This window comes from Sinohyriopsis cumingii, unplaced genomic scaffold, assembly GCF_028554795.1.
Source record: "Sinohyriopsis cumingii isolate HCF-2022 unplaced genomic scaffold, ASM2855479v2 utg000400l, whole genome shotgun sequence".
Lineage (NCBI taxonomy): Eukaryota > Metazoa > Mollusca > Bivalvia > Unionida > Unionidae > Sinohyriopsis > Sinohyriopsis cumingii.
In genome coordinates this window covers 141193-162867 of record NW_028315895.1, presented here as the reverse complement: position 1 = coordinate 162867, position 21675 = coordinate 141193, and the positions used below count along the sequence as shown (strand labels likewise).

General features: G+C 33.6%; 1 protein-coding gene across 1 annotated transcript in view; it reads left to right on the top strand.

Annotated features, from left to right (window-relative positions):
- LOC149774180 (von Willebrand factor D and EGF domain-containing protein-like) overlaps positions 1-7988 on the top strand; it is a 69459-nt gene extending 61471 nt beyond the window's left edge. Inside the window, exons 19-23 of the mRNA XM_089945684.1 lie at positions 83-210; positions 1391-1496; positions 3816-3882; positions 4945-5081; positions 7656-7988. Of these exons, the coding sequence (XP_089801810.1) occupies positions 83-210; positions 1391-1496; positions 3816-3882; positions 4945-5081; positions 7656-7873 (656 nt within the window). The 3' untranslated portion in view covers positions 7874-7988. The remainder of the gene's footprint in view (positions 1-82; positions 211-1390; positions 1497-3815; positions 3883-4944; positions 5082-7655) is intronic.
- The last annotated feature ends 13687 nt before the right edge of the window (positions 7989-21675 follow it).

The window sequence follows — 21675 nt, the reverse complement described above, 5'->3', positions numbered from 1 at the left end:
CCCAATATCATATATTGCATAATTCATCACTCATTACCCTCCATACCTAGGATCACTTCCAATAGATTTCATTTTCTTTTAGGTAAAACAGTTGTTGGATACAAAATTTCACTTACAAACGATGGTCATCAATTCAGTAATGAAAAGGACATTTTTATATATGATAGCCATTGTATGACTTGTGCCATCACGGGATCCTGCACTGTTAAGGTAAGCAATAATGTGGATAAAATATGTTTGCGCAAATTTCTTGTTTCTTGAGAGTATGTGAGAACAAGAAGGAAATGAGGAAACCCCTTTCACGCACTTACGTAGCGAAGGTATTATCTCGATTGACTGTGCCATTGTTGACTTGGTATTTGTCTCCTGGTGTTTCATATGGACAAAGTTAACGTTCCAGTATTTTACCTCATTTGCCATTTGTGTATCCTAATACTGGAGGCTCTGAAAACTGATGATTTTATTCACATTTGGAAGCTTCTTAGTTTATGCCGGTGGCGTATCCATTAAGATTGATTTATTTCCTGGTTTCATAACTTAAATTACTGTTGCGACATTTCCCCTTAATATTATAATAATTACAATAATATATAATTGGATAGAACCAGAAAAGGAAAGGATTCTTACTGGATACACCATCTTAGAGGGGTGAAGACAAGCGGTTTAAACCCAAATGACTCCAATAGCGCATCTATACACAAATACAATCATCGTCTGTTTAGAGTCTTCATTGTACTAATACTTATATTGCTAATTTAGTTAATCATTCTCTCAGATATAATTGCTACTGTTTTGGAGGTTTTGTTCTAATGTTTCACTGTTGTGATTATTACTGTTATTACAGAAACGGTGAAATAGCAGGGATTAAAGTTACAGTGAAACGACTTTACATTTAACAAAATGATGGCGCTATTTCTCCTCTATTTGTTGATCATTCCTAAAAAGTCTGCCATTTTAACATCGGAGTTCAAACCAATTAGGCGCGTCATCTACAAATTACAAACGATACTTTAATCAGACATAGTCGTGTACACGTTTGTAAACTCAACACTTTATGTAGTGTTTATTGTTTGTATTGTTTATACTCAGCACTTTATGTTTTTATTGTTTGTATTTGTTTCGTAATTGCCTTCCACAAAGACTCAGCGAGAATGGCAGCCAATAACTTTCATTTTCATTATGCATCCTGCCGGATGTAAACTTTTCTTTCTTTCGTTTGAGTGAGGTTTGTTAACATGACAAAATTGATATATAGAAAATTAAACAAACAAATGCGCGATATTTAATGAAAATTAAAAATGTATTCTTTTTAATTTATAAAGTTTATTCAGAAAAAAAAACGTTATATATTGATGTTGTGCCATTACGCAGTGTTTTATTTCCCTTTCAGTCAGGCATGTGCATGATTGACGGTAGCTGCAGGATTGCAGGGGATAAGAAAGATGGAGATTCGTCCTATGTTTGTGATCCAATAACTAGCTCAACAGAGTGGACTGGTAAATTGAGATTTCATAAAGCATCATTTACGAATGAAATTGCAGTCAGTGAACAATATATATACTATTTTACTTACATCGTGGTGTTTCATTAGACAAGTCATTTTGCTTTCCTCGGCATGATATAAACTTCCTCTGTTGCAGTGTGGATGAATACCAAAGTAATCGACACATCTTTACTTATACCTTTTAGCATCATTCTGCACAACACTTTAATTTAATTGTCTCTGCACTAGATAACCTTCTTGTGTCGCAATGATGTAAAATATCGAAACAAAATAACACCAGATTAAACAAAAACCAACCATACCTTTACTCTTATTGAGTATGCTTTGATAAGATTACAGGACGCATTAACGGAACCTTTGCTTTAAACGATATTTCCATGCTCCATTTACGACTCTGTGGTTATTAACTTAGTAGCAGATAGAAGAAAAACGAAAACGTTTTGAAAAACTCAATAAATAAATTAATTATAAAAATTATAAAATGAAAATGTAAGAAGAACTTAAAGAATTATGAACTGAATCAAAAATAATCCTAAATATACTGGTCCACCTACAGTCCTGACGTGCCAAGATGGCGTCTTCCAGATCTCCTTTGAATAGTTAACAATAGTCATAGAATAATATTATAGTCTAATGAGTACTTTTTTTTACTACTGAATATTCCAAACAAATGTTTTCCTTCAAATATCTATATATAACATGAAATACACGTGCATGCAGACTTGATCAAGAACACAAAAATGAGGAAATTGTCCATTCCTATGAAATTGTATACAGGAGAAAGAGTAAAACACGTATATTGTCACTACTTGTTACGTGGCATATTGCAAAACGCCAACATTGTAAAACAATTCACATGATCTAACCCTTCAAATGGAAAATAACGTAATTATTAAAGAACCCACCTGACCGACTTGTCCAACTGGAAACAGCCTGAAAGTTGTCGACGTATTTAGCATTCATTTTATTTATAGTAAATGTAAACACGTACGTAAGCATCTTTTTATAGATCCTGTGCAATATACCTTGGTTATATCTTAAAACAGATCCTATGTAGGAACGAAATTTCAACTAAAGAGAATCACTACAATTTACAATCATGAATACAATTTACAGAAATTATAGATATGCATAACACTTAGACTCATTTTTGAGTGGAGCAATAAAATTATCTACTTATAAATTCACGCCATTTTCAGACTATTGTATGTTTTTAAAATGCCACTGTAGGAAGCGGTTCATTGCTTACGAATTGGCTGAAAACATACACTACTGTTACATTATCCATTCATAAGAAAGTGATACTTTTTACGGGTAGAGCGATAAGACATGCTTATTTGCCCCAATCGGATTTCAAGTGACCCAAATACATCAGTGCGCGTCAGTGACATTTATATCTATTTCTATGAAAGATTACGCGATCACACCTGCTTTTTTAAAGTGGCATATGACATCTGTTGCTCTCACCTACTCGTCACAGAAACAATTGTTTAGGACTAATACAACGAATGGATGAAGCTGGTGGTTATCTAAGCCAAACAGACATAAGGAATCACGAAAATGTGAAAATATTTTCTTATATCATATTGTTAAAGTAATGGGATTATGAAGGTGCAGCAACAATTTTGCACACAAAATAAATATTCGTATCATGGAAAGGTATTGATATTGTTCAAAACTACATTAATTACGACAGTCATGATATGTATACCAGGCGCCATATATGGACTTGTTTCATTTCTTGTTTCCATGATAACATGTCCTAATTGGCCTTACATTACGATTAGTTCTAGGTTTGTTCTTTTGACCTGTGTTATTATAAGTGTAACTGATGTGAGGTGCAACATTATTGTTTCAAAAATATCACAAATGTCTCTTTGTATTCGAGTAAGCACAAATCATCTAATATACTTAGTAACGTTTACAATAATATTGAAAAAAAGGACTGGAATTATTGTTAACTTTTAAGCAAATACGCGGGACAAAGCGAGAGAGAAATTGGTATTCATTTTATGCATTGAATCCAAGTGTATGCACCATGTCTAAAATGAATTACAAAAGGGCTTAAGAAATTGTATAGCTGACAGTTTCAGTGAAAATTAGTCTGTACTATTTCCTTAGTTTTCTTTGTCTGTATAATTTGTTCTCTTTCTTTCATCGTATATAATCTCCCATTTGTACCTATTTGACCATAATCAATGGCCTTTAATTGATCTGGTCTTCGTGCAGTACGCGTCGATTTGGTATTCTCTTTTTGCTTTAGGAGCTTTCTATTCTTCAACCCAGATGAATCAATTTCCTTCCATTTCAGCCATTTCTGTCACAACAAGTGCTCCACTTGGTGGTTTGATTCCGAATCGTTTTGATATATGGACGAAGTAAGTGCACTAATTTGTTCAATTCAATATAATATATTACGTTTTCCTTTTGAGCATGCATGACGAATGCCACATTGAGTTATGAATAATTAAAAAACTCACAAACAAGTAAACAAAATACAAAGCAAAACAAACAGCAAAACCCCATCAAGACACATCCTTCTACCGTAATCCCCAATTGCATCGAAACCCTCCCCCCAACATAAGCATACCTCAATGTACCTTTATATACACAAAAGTTGACGCTGTCTCGTTTCTCACGAGCATCTTCATCATTCTGGACAGGCAGAGATAAGGCATTATAAATGAAAGTACATTTGCTTGCAAGCAAGGATAAGTAAACGTCTATATGGCAAACTGGAGCCAGATAATCGCTGACCCATAGGGAGAAAGAGAATCATTCTTGTTATTTTATGGATTGATTGAAAATTATCAACCAGCCTGAAACATCTAAGAAAAGCGCAGGAACTGTTACGTCGAGTTTTCGAAGGGATTATGGAGTTCTTTCCTTTCGAAGTACAGGTTATATTTTGTTACCATCTGCACAATATAGATAATGTTGATATATTGTGCTACAATCTGCAATCTATAAGAGCTATAGATTATATTTATTGAATATATGCTGCATTTATAATAGAGGTATTAATTTGTTACAATCTGCACTCTTGGCAATATAGGTAATATTTCGTTAATATCTTCATCTTGTAGGCATTATATGTATTATTTCGTTACAATAAAGCAGCATAGATCAAGTATATTGTGAATTAATGTTTTCTTCTTTGATTACGAAGAAAGATTTTATCAAGGAAAGTGAACGTAAGTTAAGCTTCAGCTCACGTGATTATATGATACCAAAACATTATTATTTCTCTTTAACAATTAATTTAATCAAACGCGCTTACAAAATGTAACTTTTCAACAGTTTAATAATATTTAAAGGTCATATTAATATTCAATGAATATTCTTAAGATGTACATTATAAGTTTGTAAATAGTTTGTCTAATTTGTTTATGTCACCAATTAAAGGTTAATGAGGTAATAAAACATCTCTCACTTTTCAGCTCCTTGAAAGGATGTGAGTGTTATTTCAACACTAGTAGAATGGACTGTGCTTGCTGTGATATGGGCGCGTGCCAGTGTGGGGAAGGAAATGAACACCAATGCGTTCAGTGTGGACATCTGGACAACTGTGGAACTCGTATGTTGATACTATTGAAATAAAAAATAAGGGTTAATGACTAATGTTTAAGACAAGCATACTACTGAAATAAAGAACAAGGGTTAATGACTAATGTTTAAAACAAGCACATCATGTGATAGTACTTACATACACGCTAACAGCAGATTGATATAATGACAGTCATTGAAAACTATGGCAAATGAGGACTCTTGAGCATAATCCTTTTGCTGAAAAACGTAGTAAAAGTATATGTAAAATATTCTTCTTCTTCTTACATTGAAATGTTAAACTCTGACAACCGCTCCTGTTGTTCGAGTCAATTATTTATCATGTTGTATCAGTACTGTACATCGCCTTGCTCTGTAAATGATCAAAGATGACCACACTAGAATCTATCACATAGCTGCACTCTCAGATCATATAAAAATGTGACACTATCTTTATATAGCATCCTGCCTAAATTTATATAACATGAACACATTAGTACATGTCACCTGTCCTCAGTTACACAAAATCTTTACAATGTGAGGGAGAGCGCTAATTTGCCAGTATATGGTTGTTCTTATTGCTTTGGAATTTGGTTGTAAAGCACGTGGGTTTCATAACACCATGTTTAACAAGGGATTAATATTTTTGTCAGAAAGAGATGGTGACAGACGAAGGTTAGATTCAGAAAAATGCACATCTTCCTTTATTTAACTCACACAGTAATCCAAAGATATATAAATCCATATTATTAAAATAACATTCACTGAAAAGATTGTATAGTACAGCAGATTGGTATGGTTGAAAAAGTGTCATATTTCTCATCTGAGACCGTGGAACGCTCATGACGTTATCCATAAGAATGCATTTCGGCATATCATATCTTCGAAGTTCAAAATTAATTATATAAATTTGTTTTAATGGTTGATTTTGTGCAATTTATAAATCTCTGTCTGTCGTTGAGTACATTGAGCAAATGAGACATGAGAGACTATTTATTAGAAAAAAGGAATAAAGGGAGAGCATCTTTTAGGTACTTGTAATTAAGTAGGAGTGAATCGGACACATAACATTTTCACTTGTTCAGGTTAGTGTGAAATGTGCCTTATCAGTATGTTTTTCGATACTATCATGGGCAACGGCAATAGCGTTGTCATCAACAGTTTCTTAAGACTTTGCTTAAAGCTTTCCTTTCAGTATGTCTCAAGCTCCTTGATCGATTCTCACCATACTTGGCACGAATATTATGGAGTTAAGACGATTTATTCTACGTTACGCTCGTTAACACTTATCACTTAGGAGCCAAGGTCAGTCATATAAAATTGGCGAGAACTATTTGGTCAAAGTTTCTTCATTTGGCAGTGATTCTGAACCCCTTGATATAATTTATTCATACTTAAAATAAGTCATCACGATGCTGGGACAACTTAATTTGTGACATCCTCGCTTGGCATTTAATATTATGGACCAGGTTACAGTAATACAATTTTGACTGAAGGTTTCGGTTAATGTATTTTCGTTTGCTTATATTTTTGTGACCCCCATGAACAATTTTGTTAATACTTTGAGTGAACCATTATGAGGTTAAACAATTTATTATGGCATACATGTTTGCTTCTTTTACCTGAGATACAAAGGTCATATTCATGTGCGTTAAATGTTTTGGTTAAAGTTTTCTTTTGTTTCCTTTTCCTAAACCTCAATGGAGTTTCTTCGCACTTGGGTTGAATTAGTATGGCTCGAAGCCAATTATATCTGTTTATACGTTCTTAATCCTTAATGGACTTTGTTCGTACACTGCATGAATCATTATGAAGTTACGACAGTTCATTTTACGACATGTTTGCCCTCACATATTGACCTTGGGATCAAGGTCAAATGTTTTACATCAATGCTTTGATTGCGGGCTTGGCAAGCAGTCACAGGACTCCTTGTTATATAACTTTATTTGGCATTCAAATTACATTATAAGACACGAGGCATACAATGCCTTAATGAATGCACACCTCTCATTTGTGTGCGAAATTCCCATAAAATGCATTGTGTTAAGTGTCGTCATTGCAGTGTGACTTATGGAACGGAAATGACTACTGAAATATACGCCGAAAATGTAACTGTTTATACAGATTTATCATTATATGTTGTTCATGTCGAATTACCGTCTAACTTTGTGTTTTAAATTAATAAGACAAAGGAATCTTAAATGTGTCTTTATGAAATTCAGCGCAACCATGGTGATAAAGAGAATAGTCATTTAAAGGCAACATGTTTAATGGGAGATAACTGTTTTAGTATGTCTATCCTCCATACGTTTGATATTGTTTATGACATCATTGTGTATTAAGGGGAGCTTAGCGTCACGAAATACTCTATGGATCCCCCATTAAAAAAAAATAAAGAAAAAAAGAACAACGCCCTTTCCTTATCCTTCTTAACTCCTACTCCCCACAAAACAAACTTTAAGCAAAGTTTGTATTACAATGAATATAGTTTTTGTTTTAAGTCACAGACTGAACCACTTACAGAAAACACATCTGGAAAGTTTTTGAAGTTATTTGTATAATACAATCAATTTGAAGACTTTCAAATTTTTTCTTTTCTTTACAGCATTGCCAGCCCCAGATTATGGCGTGGATGGTTTTACTCTTGTTTTTGCCGACTGCAAGTGTTTGTTCGACGAAACTAAGTCCGACTGTGCATGTTGCCAAAATGACGGAGTGCAGTGTGGCCCCACACATAAGAATCAATGCGTGGAAGCAGGTCACCCCGAAAGATGTGGATCCCGACCTGATATTTTTGGACCACCCTTTCGTGTAGTTAAATAAACCGATAACTTGTCTTTCGTAACCGGTCTACAAGTTGTTTAAACTATGACAACGTGTTTTGTTCCACCTTTACTCTGCTCAGGGCTGGACAAAAGAAATAAAGGATTAAACTTCACATTTCTTATCTTTTTAAATTCTACAGCTAGATTTGTAATTACTGTCACTGCAATTAAATTGTGATTACTGTCGCGGCAAATAGATTTGTGAATACAGTTGCTGCAACTAGATTTGTGATTGCTGTCGCTATACCTAGATTTGTGATTACTGTCGCTGCAAAGAAGGTTACTGTGTAATATGAACGATTACGATCAACACATTACATTATTCTTCAGACATCTAGGGTACAGGATATGCAAATGTTTACAAACAGTCGTTTACTTTGAACCAAGGTGAATTATAAAATCAGGATCTCTTTTACTGTCAAGCAGCTTGATATTACAATTTTTGGCTATAAAGGCTCAATTTCCTTTAAATTTAACTATTTTTTTTATCTTTGAATTACTATTCGTCAGGAGAGCCATTTTGGAGTTAAGATGATCCAATCGAAAATGCACACACACACACACACACACACATATATGTTTACAATTCGTATTCATATGTACATTTTATTTTTTAAAAAATAATTATTAAAAATTGACTATCAAAGTAAATATATAAAAAATGTAAATGGATAAACATCAATAAATGAAACACTGTGGATTTTAATGAGAAACAGCAGATTTAAATGGGCATAACAGTACATAGAATACAGTTATCGGATACGAATAGAACATATCGAGAATGGAATGACATATTTTGGAATGTTAATGAAGATTATTGGTATCATTAAATTTTGCAACAAAGACCTTATTAATTTTCTTTCTTCCTGAAGTGTGACAAACGGCACTGAAATTCCTAAAGTGACAGGTGCCGGTGTATTGGACACCTACTAATGTTTCTTTCGTTTTGTTATTTTCTCGCTGGTATGCACAATACAACGTTTACCGCGATTCTGAAAACAGTGTTTCCATTTTGTCGTTGTTGTAACATTGACTGCTGACACCACACTTGCAAATGCCACAAATTGTTATGCTTACTATTGACCAAGTACAGCCTTAATGGTAAGTAAAAGTTTACTTTCAGAAAAACTTAGTTTCTCAGTTTTAAGAATTAGCGTCATTAATTGAGTTCTTGCTGAGATATTAGGTCTGTCAGGTCTATTGTCTGTGGCATGTGTGTTCTTTAGTCTTTGTATCTGTGCCTATGTTTTTCTCGTTATAAATCCCACGCATTCCAGTCTGCAGATTACATGTCATTACGACGATCAATTCCGGAGAAGTATCAATATGATTTGCAAAGTGGCTGTTATAGCGGCAATATTGGTGATCTAATCAGAACAATTTTCAACTGGATATCAGGAGCAAACCAAATGAAGGATATCTTAAAATTAAAAGTAGGAATTTTAACGCCGCTACATGGGAAGCCATATTGTATTTATTCAAGACTGAGATATTTTATAAAGAAAAAATGTATGGATGGGAAACCTATTTGCTGCTAAACCGGACAGGATATAAAGATTCTTCTAATAGTACTGAACAAGAACAAACTGTTTGTGTTACTAGAATCATCATAGGAATAATAAATAACTATCTTTACTTATATAATGGCTCGCATGTACAAAACATACGATGTTACAATGAGTTGAAATAATTAACAAATGTATGTTTTTGCAATGTGAAGGTCTTATTATATCTTTATGATCCAGTTTTATCTATATTTATGTATCTAAATGTCTTTTATCCATACAATATTATGCATTTTGTCATGCCAATTATGCATTTATTAGTATAACAAAAATGTGTAAAACAACATCTTTAGCAATGACGTCATCTTATTAATGTCATTTTGTCTATATTATTGATCGCATATAAACCGAATGTATTTAATGATGTAAACGATAACATTGAATTCAATTTGAAATGAGTCTGAAGAAACAATAAAGCGAAAAACCGGTCACAATTTACGTGCTGATATTGTTTACTTGGTGATGTATGTATATAAAGTTATATGATAAGTCCAAAACAATCGAGTATTCCGAATGAATTCCATATCCTGAATATGCTGACATAATGTTATCATTGAATCTGCCGAATTTAGAGCAGTCTTGATGTATCACAACGACATTATTCCGAACGTCTTTGAATGAAATCCTAAAAACCCAAAATGTTGCTTTACTTTAAGCCATACTATGTGTACTCTGTATGTATTTTTTTTACAAGTATGCGGAAATAAAATGTGGATTTGTAATATATACAACAAATGAATATTTTGTTCCGATTCGGGGAAAAGAGCTCGTTTGATATGGCATATCAAACACTTCTTTTCGCCCACTCAGAACATAAAACATTTTCAATGTACCTACCGATGTGCTGATTAACAGAAAATTATGTCGGCTATGCATTATAATGATATTTGACATCCAGATTCATCCGCTTCATTCAGTACAATCGACATGGAGCAAGGTATTAAATCTATTTTCAAAAACTATCCATCTGAAAAAATGGCATAATGCAAGTTTTTAATAATAGCACAGACTTTCGTACAATCGAAAAAAATACATTTTTAACATGCGTAATTTCCTTTTTGCTGTGAAAGGAATTTGATAAAAATGACACAATTTTCACACACTGCAAGCGACAGATTCAGTTTGAAGGGTCAACTGAGTTGTCATTGACAATTGTTTCGATGAATATTTACATAGTCGCTAAGTAAAACTACTGAGTCTGGTCACGTGTGTATGTATGTATGTATGTATGTCTGTCTCTAAGTATGTATGCATGTATGTATGTGTGTGTGTATGTATGTATGTATGTATGTACGTACGTGTTCGTGTGTGTGTGTACTTACCTATCTACCGTCTATATATCAATTTATCTACAGGCATATGAAGATGTATGTATCGTCATGTGACAGTCGGTAGAAAAAGGCGACGAGGTAAACACTTATTCAATACTGTTTTAAGTGGAGCCTCTGGAATCACTTACTGTTGTGTTTATATATAACTTGTGAGTAATTATTTATTTAAATTATTCCTTGGAATTACATAATTCGCATTTATTTTTCAGACTAAAACACTACTTTGGGAATATTGTCACAAGTACCTATAGACAGGTAGCTATCCAGTCTTTCACCTGCAATAAAGAAACATAAACATACCGATGTATTGATAGGATGGTAAAAGCTGGAGACACATAAAAAAATACAATTATATAGGAAGTTACATCCCTTGCCCCAGATCGTCCCACATAGGTATTTTAATTTGTGTTGTCAAAGCATTTTTCCAAAAAAGAAAACGGTCTTAATTACGTAAGGTTTCTGTCATACCGCATCGCCAAGTGAACAGTGATTTCCATGCTCTGATTACACCTCAAATCAAGGTAAAAATAGAGCCGATAATAATAATAATAATAATAATAATAATAATAATAATAATGGTAATGACAACAATAATAATAAATATAATAGTTGTATATGGATTTTTTCGATGCATCTTCCATGATATAATATGACAAACTGCACTTATTTAATAACAATAATGACAATACAAGTGGTATTACTACCGCTACTATAATAATAATAATAATAATAATAATAATAATAATAATAATAATAATTGCTGCATTAACAGTTGCTACTACATACGATCGGATATTTCTCGCAAAATAAATGCATTTGTTTGCTCTCTTTTGCCTCTAATCCCGAAGATTTCTTTGTGTGAGGGTACTGTACAGAAAACGAATTATTTTAGTGACGTTTTCAGACAAAACGTCTGCTTACGCCGCCTATTTTACTTGTCAAAACATACCCATTTTGTCTACTTTATTAGTTTTGGTATATTTCCTCGAATTATTACATTTTGTTGAGAGAGAGAGAGAGAGAGAGAGCAAAGAACGCACTGTGCTCCGTATGGTATTTTGGAAGGGATATACAATTTCCAAATGTATTGTTAAGCAGAACGTTAATTACCCACTCACTCAGCTAATTAACAACATATCGTTACATCTGTATCCATCAGAGTGACATTCGAGACAAGTTACCAGACCCAGGTACGTCTGTTTCAATGCTTACATTATAGTTACAATACAGTTGAAATAATTTTTTTTAATAAACCGCCGATCAATTCAATAGAAATCGTTAAATAATTTTTGAGCTCATTTCTAAAATAATGCAGACATTATAATGTTGACTTTATTGACATCAGCTTCTACCTATTCGTTGTGGATATCTTTGGATAAATAAGACCAAAAGTGTTCACACAAATAGCAATGTTGGCCACAATGGCAACAAACTGGTTAGAGCGACAAGGTGATTTATCATTACGACCGTCATTTTGATTCGGGCCACTATGGGAATAAATGGAAATGTAATGCTAGAAACGTCTGTTGGTTTAATTTTAAATGACAGATATGGGTCAATTTGATGATGTTAAGCATTTAGGGAGCCAAACATACTTATGACGTAAAGGCACAGGATATGGTCAAAAACATCTTAATAGCGCATGCTCACATAAACGTTTTACGAAATTAATTTTTTTACTGAGCTCTTCCATATCTACTAACCAGTATGAATTCCAGTGATCTAACGTTAAGATAAGAGGTAATCCATAGGAATGAAAATATTCCACCATATTATCGTTTTGAAAGTAGACTATCACACAAACCGTTCGTGGTCATTGTCTCTCTTCCATGTTGATGACATAACTCGAACGTCTTTAGGTTTTCGTCGTGGAAGTTCTCTTTAGTACAGCGAGTTATGTACAAACTGTGTCTCAGGAGGTACTGAAGTTTCGAGGTATCCATTTTCTCTCCTACAGTTAATAATAAGCTGTGATTGCGCAATTGATGTTTTCTTGAAAGAGGTCCTATAAGTATGCTAAATGAGTGGCATGGATTGGTAGAGCTTTGATGCGTATTGTCTCCGAAGGAGTCAGTGGAGATTCCGAAGGTCGATCGAATGTTTTTATGCCACTCGTCCAAGATTTTCTTATCAATAACCGTTTGTCCTGTTGTACTTGCATTATGAATCCGTACTTGTCGATTTCTCCGTGTCGTACTTTATGGGAATCATAAATGAAGACACCGATAAATCTTTACCCATAATCCCGTTTGATTTAAAATATTTAATAAATATATAATACAAGACAGAATTTATTCTTTCTTTAAATATTCAAATTTCTTAAAGCTGTTTACATATCCGGATAAATGAACATATTGTTAAGGAAAGTCAATTATTGACGTGCTGAAAAGTCTCTTAACAGAAAACTAAAGTCGAATAGATAAAATATCAATACGCATTGTTTTAGTGAAGTTGTAATTTTTACTACATTCCAGTATGACATCACTCCCATATGTCCCGAAAGTAGGCCAACTGACTAGTGGTCATTTCAAAAGTTATTATGAAGCTGTGTCTATCCTTATGGCGAACAATTTTGAATAATTTGTCATAAAATGTAAACTACAACTGACAAGTAGTGAGAGATTTAGACGCTAGCTATACTCGTCGGACAAGAAGAGAATATGTAAACAGGGCGGGGTTCACGTCCATTGTTAGGTACTAGTAAATAAACATGCGAAAATGTCAGAGTGGCACATTAGGTTTTGCCCAGACCATCCATAATTAACTCCAGAGCTGAATAATCAGCATGATAAGTACATTCTCTCGTTGTCCCAGTATTGCTACCAGACGAAATGTGCTCGACCTAATACCATCTTTACGTCACAAAAGTGCATTGCCGGGTTATCAAGCGTAATGTCTTGACATCATTTTGAGCATTCTCACACAACTCATTCCTAATTTGAGGTTTAAAACATCTACATCAATCCCACTGGAAATTTGAAAAGAAATATATTTACTTCGTGTTTGTTTGTCAGGGTTATTCAAAACCCTATAAAAGTAACTATAAAATACTTTGCATTCCATTGAAAACACAATAAATAATAATACCGCATTTAATGTTTACATTTGATTTTTTTTTCGACCATCCATTCCACATAATTAAAATAAATAGTGACAGACGTAGAAAAGTAATGTTCTCGCTACTGATGCAAACTAAGTCCTTGACTACCAGGGGTATTTTTTTAACAGCGTACATAAGCATGTAAGTTTTTATGCGGTATAAAACATGGCGTAACTGTGACATTCTTTTACAGATAGTTTCTTACGCCGCTATTGATGAGTTGTTTGAAACATTACATTTCATTTCGAAAGAAGTCCATAGTACTACATGGGTACTGACCAAAGTGCCCATCTTCTGTACCATTTCAACAGTATTGTTTTTGAAAAATATCTATATTTTGTATTTAAGTGTGTGATTTATGCTTTTCCTGTCAGTACATAGAGAAAAATGGAAATTGGACTTTTTAATGTATCGTCATAGAACAATTGAGAAATGTAACAATTGGCAGCGAATGTCGCACATCAAATGATGATAAATTCGTCTCGAGTACATAAGCAAAACCAAACGTCTTGCAAGCTTTGATGGTAATGAACATGTAAAATCGATGTAGAAAATCATATGCTGATTTGACCTATTCGTCAATAACGTTACTTATTTGAATCTTAAGAGAACCTAATATAAAAATATTGAATCTTTTTAAATTCCAATCAAACACACTAGAGATGGATTGATAAACATAAAATAAGTGAGGACAAGTTAATGGATGGAACCAGAAATAAAGAGAGATCGAGAAAAGATGAATAAGTACGTTTCTATCGATTTCTAATGAAACCAACAAACTGTTACAATCAATAAGGAAATGCATGTATATCCGTTAATTCTGCTCATATATATATATATATATATATATATATATATATATATATATATATATATATATATATATATATATATATATATATATATATATTCAACATAGTACGATCATATACTCGGCGACTACTGTACCAATGACCTGAATTGTAATCATTGTGCCAAAATCTAATAAAGAATAAACTGTTTTAACTATAGAGAAAATATAATAGAAGGAAAAATAACATTTTCGACGTCTGAATATTAAGGGTCTCCAATATATTTCTAGGTGTAAGAGTTTGTTAAGTAAAATAAATTGCATGAGATTCATTGGAGGTGTTCTTAATAAGCCAGGGGTAATGCTGTTGAAACATTTTTTTTTCTCAGGTGTACGTAATCTGCGTCAGTTATTTTCAAATAACACGAACATTGTCGTTACATCATCTTTTTAAAAAGGTTCAGAGGCAACACAACTCTTCTTATGCAAATGTATAAACTTATTCAGGTAACGAATTTGTTCAGTTGTTACATTCCTTGAAAATGATAAAGCTTGCAATAAGTGCAGAACAGGATTGAATCTGACATCACAACCTGAACAAAAATATATGGCATAATGTACAATACTTTTTAAATTGGGTTTTAAATGCAATGAAGTTTTTTTTTCAAAATGTAAAGCATTAACTAAAACGTATTATCTTAAAATCAAAATCCTAATTACATTAAAATTTGAAGAGAATTATGTTAGCAAAGGACCATAGACAGGTTAATTGTGTCAGTTAGTTGTGTTGTTCATATTTTCTTTAACTTTTGCATATTAAATTTCATGAAATGGTACGGGTGCAATTGCAGCTACCACACCTTCACTGACTGTCGTAATATCTTACTCGTATGAACTAGAGTCGATCAAGGGAACCTGGGTTGTTAATGAGCAGGAACTCAAAAGATAAGCTCGACTTCAATTACATCAGTAAGTATCTTTTAGAGTGGGCAACTAACCCAAAACTGTAGGTAGTAGCAACCCAGTTTTTATGTGTGACATAACGGATTTTTCATATGCACTTTATATTAACATTTACTTGTATTTGGTCAAAAGGTTTTATAATATGAAAACAACCATCAATTCTATAAAATTTGCAAAGTTCTGGAAAAGAAGTCATAGTGACAGAGATTTATTGCTAAATATTTGAATTCTGGGTTGCATTCTCTTAGTGGAAATTTTAGGCTAAAATGTTTGCGATTGGAGCACATACACAACCTGTAAGTATTGTTAAAATCCTCGAAATGTGCGAAATGTTTTAAAATCTATCATGAATTATTCGTTTAATCATTATAGCAACAGGTGAAGATGTATTGGAATTAGAGCCCAATAATAAATGTCACCAGATGTTTGTATTAGGTAGGTAGACATATTGACCCAGTGTTGGTGTGCAACATGTAAGCATTCGATCATAAGACGCATAAAAGGATCAGTTTAATGTTAATAGATGTAGTGGTCTAAAAGATGCATCTCAGACAAGGAGGACTGACACAATGTTTATATAGCAATTATAAAACAACTACTGCAAACCATCTGACATTGATCAGGTTTTAGATTCAAACTAACCCACCCTAAGTTGTTCTCTCAGTAGAAGTTGGTTAAAGTCAGTTAGATCTTAGCATTGAAGTACGGATAAGCAAAATTGATAAATGCTGGAAAGTAGGGCTTACTGACCCAGTTGTGTGTCTAACATATTCATTCGATTATGCACACACAGTGTAAGCTTTATGTCTATATGTTGCAATATATAAGCGTTACAGACCAGACAGGAATAAATGGCATATATCCTGGGAATTAGGTAAAAACAATCTAGCTCTGACGAGCAAACACCTCTGTTGTTAGATGCATTTTCGTCCAATTTTGCTGGTTATATATATATATATATATATATATATATATATATATATATATATATATATATATATATAAACACACACACATTTGTGAACTGTTTTTTTTATTCTTAAAAAAATCATAGAAAGTAGGTCGTTGTGACCAAGTTCTGGTGCACAACACATGTTCATCCCAAGTTCGCCAATAGTGAAGTAGACAGTTTTACCGAATATGCCTGGATTTTGGGAGGTCAAATTATTTTTTTATATCTGGTTGAAATGGACACTAAGATTATGTCACTTCATACACTCATACAGGAAAGACGATAAACATAAAACACACACTATTTCGTATCGATATCACATGAGCTGATTGTAAAAGCCTGCAGACCCGCCCCCCCCCCCCCATGTCCTCAACTTTGACCTTGAAGATGCCACCAAAAGAATGATATTTGACACATCCGTTAGGCTTTAAGAAGCAAGCGTACCACACATCATATTATAGGCATAACTCAAGAGATGCTTCCTTCAAATGATCTTGACCACAGAGCTAGTAACCTGCTAGCTGCGTGATTAGACGTGGACCTGGGTAACATTTCATCCAATTTTTTTAAATGCGTTATAAAGTGCCTGTCTAAAGAAGGAAACAAACCACTTCGTTAAATTATCCATTGATTTTCTTACGTTAACCTTGAGAGCAGATATCATGACTATGAATACGTTGTCAAGTGCAGATAACATGCTAAAATTTCATGATAATATCTTAATTGGTTCAAATGCAATACCTGTACATGGACAGGGGCCACTCTTATTTAGCTTAGTGTTACCCTAAGGTTGAGTCTGAAGTCATTGTTATGGTATGTGACACACTCTAATAAAGATATATAGCTGGTGATAGTTTCCTTATATATCTTCTATAGTTCAAAAGTTATCCTCCAGACAATTTACAGGTCTTATAATTATATTTTCCTTTGCATCTATGTGAACCTTAAACTTGCAGTGGGAGGTGATGGGAGGAAGAGGGCAGTCTATGATGTGTCACATACGATCTAGTCATGATATATACCTGGGCAGTTTCATGCAAACCTATCCACCTATTACAACGTTACGAACTAGACAAGACAACGTTAACCGAAGGATTGATGGTTTCATGCAAATCTATCCACCTGTTACAACGTTACGAACTAGACAAGACAACGTTAACTGAAGGGGGTTGATGGACAGTTTGCCAGATAATGCCTTGTTATGATAACGCCTGATTTAGGACCGGTATTTGAAACTATACCAATATATCAACGTTTGAAATTGATAGAATAGTTAGGACTTTAGGATTTCATTCACCATACTGTAAGTTATTTTTAATTCCTTGACTTCGTATTTTAAGGAAATAAGAAAATTATACTTTACATTTTACAAAACCTTTTTTTCTGCTCGTTTTTGTTACTTATTTTAAGATTATTGACTTTTAACAGCGTTAAAATGCATATATATTCATGCCATGATTTAACATGACACCACAACTACAAATTACCACTAGTGTTAATTTACTGACCTCGACCTTAAGAAATGTTACAGATCATGGTACGCAACACACTGTCTAGTCATTATATGTCGTTATGATATATTCTTTTCCATATTTTAAGCAGCGTCAGAGATACAGGCTAAACACAGTATTTACGTACCTTAGTCTTTAAGATAGAACCATGAAAGTGAAACATGAAACATTATTCCGTCATGGATATGAGGATATGTGGGGTTCTAGTTCAAAACGTTGGAATTTACATACATACATATATTGGCTAGTGAACACAACAGTAACAGTGTGAATACAAAATGATATTGACCTGAACCTTTCCTCACAGATAGATATATGCAATTGCCAAGTACAAAATGAGGTCATGACATATAGTTATACCAGTTTTAATGCATATAACTTTGTTTAAATACTTGTGAGTAACAACTAGAAACACACATATTAATGTGTACTTTTGATCCTAAATTGAGAGTCATAAAAGTGGTAAATTTGGTATTCATATCTTACATGAATGCAAATATTTACCCATTTTTATGTCAATAATTTGACCAACTTCATGGCTCCAACCAGCAAACGTAAAGTAAAACTAAGCAAGATAGGTGACCATGTCCTTCTAGGAAACACAGAAACATACCCTCAATTAGTTATTACGACTATATAGTCTTAAACTAGGTAACAAAAAAAATTGAGAATGAATATGTAATGTAACATTCAACAAATCATTTATTTTCCTGGAATACCAAAGGGAAATGTAAAAAAAGAACTTATGGTATTGCGAATGATATCCCAAAAAAACATAGAACTACTAACACAAGCCCTACAGAATAAAGTTATTAATAAACTTTTGTGGTATTCCAAATAATTTCCTACACTGAAAGTGTTGATTTGCCTATGGTGGCCGGTAGTCTCTAATGTACTAATGTACAAATAACCTGAATTATCATAATGTGCCAACATTCTTTTGTTGACCCAAAGTAATACGATCAAAGGTGTCTTTGTTGAAGTCGCTTAAACATTAGCTAATGTCTCTTTCCAAGACTTTTATAGAGCACTTAGTATTTCCAGAGAATAATTTCACTCAAATAAAAATCTGAATACAAAAATATAAAAGATTTCTGCCATAGGTTATCACAGGAAAAAGTAATTGTTCCAGTAATGAAGATTATATAAAAAGCTAAGGCATAACCCACAACAAATAATGAATGAAAACCTTAAAAACAATGCAGATTAAATATACATAGCATTATATTGTATAATTTTACAAAATATCAAGAATCTAGTAGATTGGTTTAAGTAAATATTTCACGCAGATCCACGTTATCTCAAAGAACCACGTCACTTCTATATCCTTTTACACTAGATTATTGCTTCGGTAAATATCAAGATCGTTGTAATCCAAAGTTAGATACATATTGAAAACAATTTGAGATAAATAACACCTACCACCACGCTTCCAGTCTATGTCACTAGGTGTACTGCGTGATTTTCGTCAAACGTTCAATTCGATAAATGTTCTTTTTCCATATCCAGTTAGTGTTTATACAGTTATATGTTGTGAGGCTTTATATAACGAACTTCCGTTAGGATCTGGTGGTGTTCTATGCCAGCCGTGTGTGCATTGAATGTACTGCCTTTGCTACTGATTTAAATCTAGCGATGCCTCCTAGGCCACTTACAATTTGTCCCAACCTGCTAATATGTTCAAGTACTGGATGTATCTTTCTTTCTTTGAATATATGTCGGGTCTGTTAAACAATGGAATTCAACTTCTTTAAATCTTCCAGTAATGTCTGGGAAAACATTCTAAATACTGCATATCGGTAACGTATAGACACCCTACTCATCGTCATGAGCATAGAACTATTTAAAAATTATTAAAAGTAACAATGTATGAAGTGGCCATACCATTCCATATTTTGATCTCTCTTTTCTCTGCTATAGCGAGACCCAAGATTGTTCCAACCAAACCCAGATAGCATAGCCAAACTTACAATATTGCTTTGCCTTTATGCTTGTTGTTAGAGGTGGGTGAGACAACTTTTGTATCAATAACTTCGCTCGCAAAGTCAAGATATAGACCTAACTGACACCTTGTTCACATATAATTCAGGAGTGAGAGCCACCCAATGTCCCATCTCAATACAACAATGTAAATCTTTCACAGTGATGTTATCAATTGTTGATACTTCAATTAAATTCGTCTGCATCTTTACATAATGTGACTACCCTACCAATAGAAGTAAGTAAGTAGTTTAATGTGGCGATTGGGCGACACACAAGCGTACACGTGGACAAGAATTACTTCATAGACTTACTTAGAGATTATAAATAGTGGACAAAGTGAGATCCTATGTAAAATTGGTCCGTAGACTTAAGTGGGAATAACACTTGCTGGAGAAGGGGAAATACTGTATTAATTGGTCCAAAGCTTTAATATGGGAATTGTATTTTGGTACAACAGTATTTATGGGGACAAAAGCGATTTAGGAACAAGGAAAAATGTAATGTTATGTGTGATTAGTATAGGCCATTTTGTTTTAAAAATTTTATTCGACAGACGGGAATGGTAGTGGTAAAGGCTTTAAACGTTTAGTGGTTGTCAAAATAGACATAGTCAAACAAATACAAACGAAAACGCAAAACATAAACACAAATGGCACATTATCATCTCTCTTTAATATAGATAGTGATGACTCTGAAAAAGAACGTTGCGGTTTCTTAAACAAAGAATTTCTTCCATGATGACTTGGTGGATAAAGCTTACATATAGGCTGTTCTTTTGGTATGTTTCGTCCCATAAAGGCTCCAAGGCTCCAATAACGAATGATTGATCTTCTATTTTTTTCCCTGAACATTCATCTAGATAGCATTGAGGTTCTGAATGCAGCATTCTTTATTTTGACGTTGATTTTATTTTTTTCTCCTGCTGCCAATCGCAGACCTTCATCAAGTTTGCATAGGCACTGAAATACTTTTCTCTTTTTGCTTCCCCCACCAAACGTGGCCCTTGATCTAGTTGGCACTGAGGAGTTAGAAGTACTATTTCCTTCCTCTTCCCACGCTGCTTTCATCATTATACTATCCTTTTTCAAAATCAATTAAAACTCAAAATCCTTTTTTTGCCCCATGATGTACGTGTGTGAATGCACGAGTATAGATCCATATTATAAAAAATCAAAACCAGGAGACATTTACGTTTTCTGTCTGGTCTATTCTGGTACAAATTTTACAATCCAATTCACAACACTTTATAAAGTTCATCGACTTCTTCTCTGTCTTTGTTCACTCTCTGTTTTTTTTTTTTGTTAAATTTCTTCACTTTTACAGGTTTGTCCTCCTCTTCTTCCTCACTTTCTCTTCGTCTTCTTTTCTTCTCTTTTTCCTCTTTCTGGATGTGCCTGGGTTCTTCCTTTTTGGATGATACCTCTTCTTCCTGTTCCGATCCCTTGTCTTCCTCTTGCTCTTGTTGTTTTTTAGGGCATTCTGAAGACCAATGTCCGTTTTCTTGACAATGATACTAGGTATCTTGACTTTTGTCTATTCTTACACCTGTCTTGTTTCTTTTGACGGTCTGGACACTCTGTAGCCCAATGCCATTTCTTCTTACAG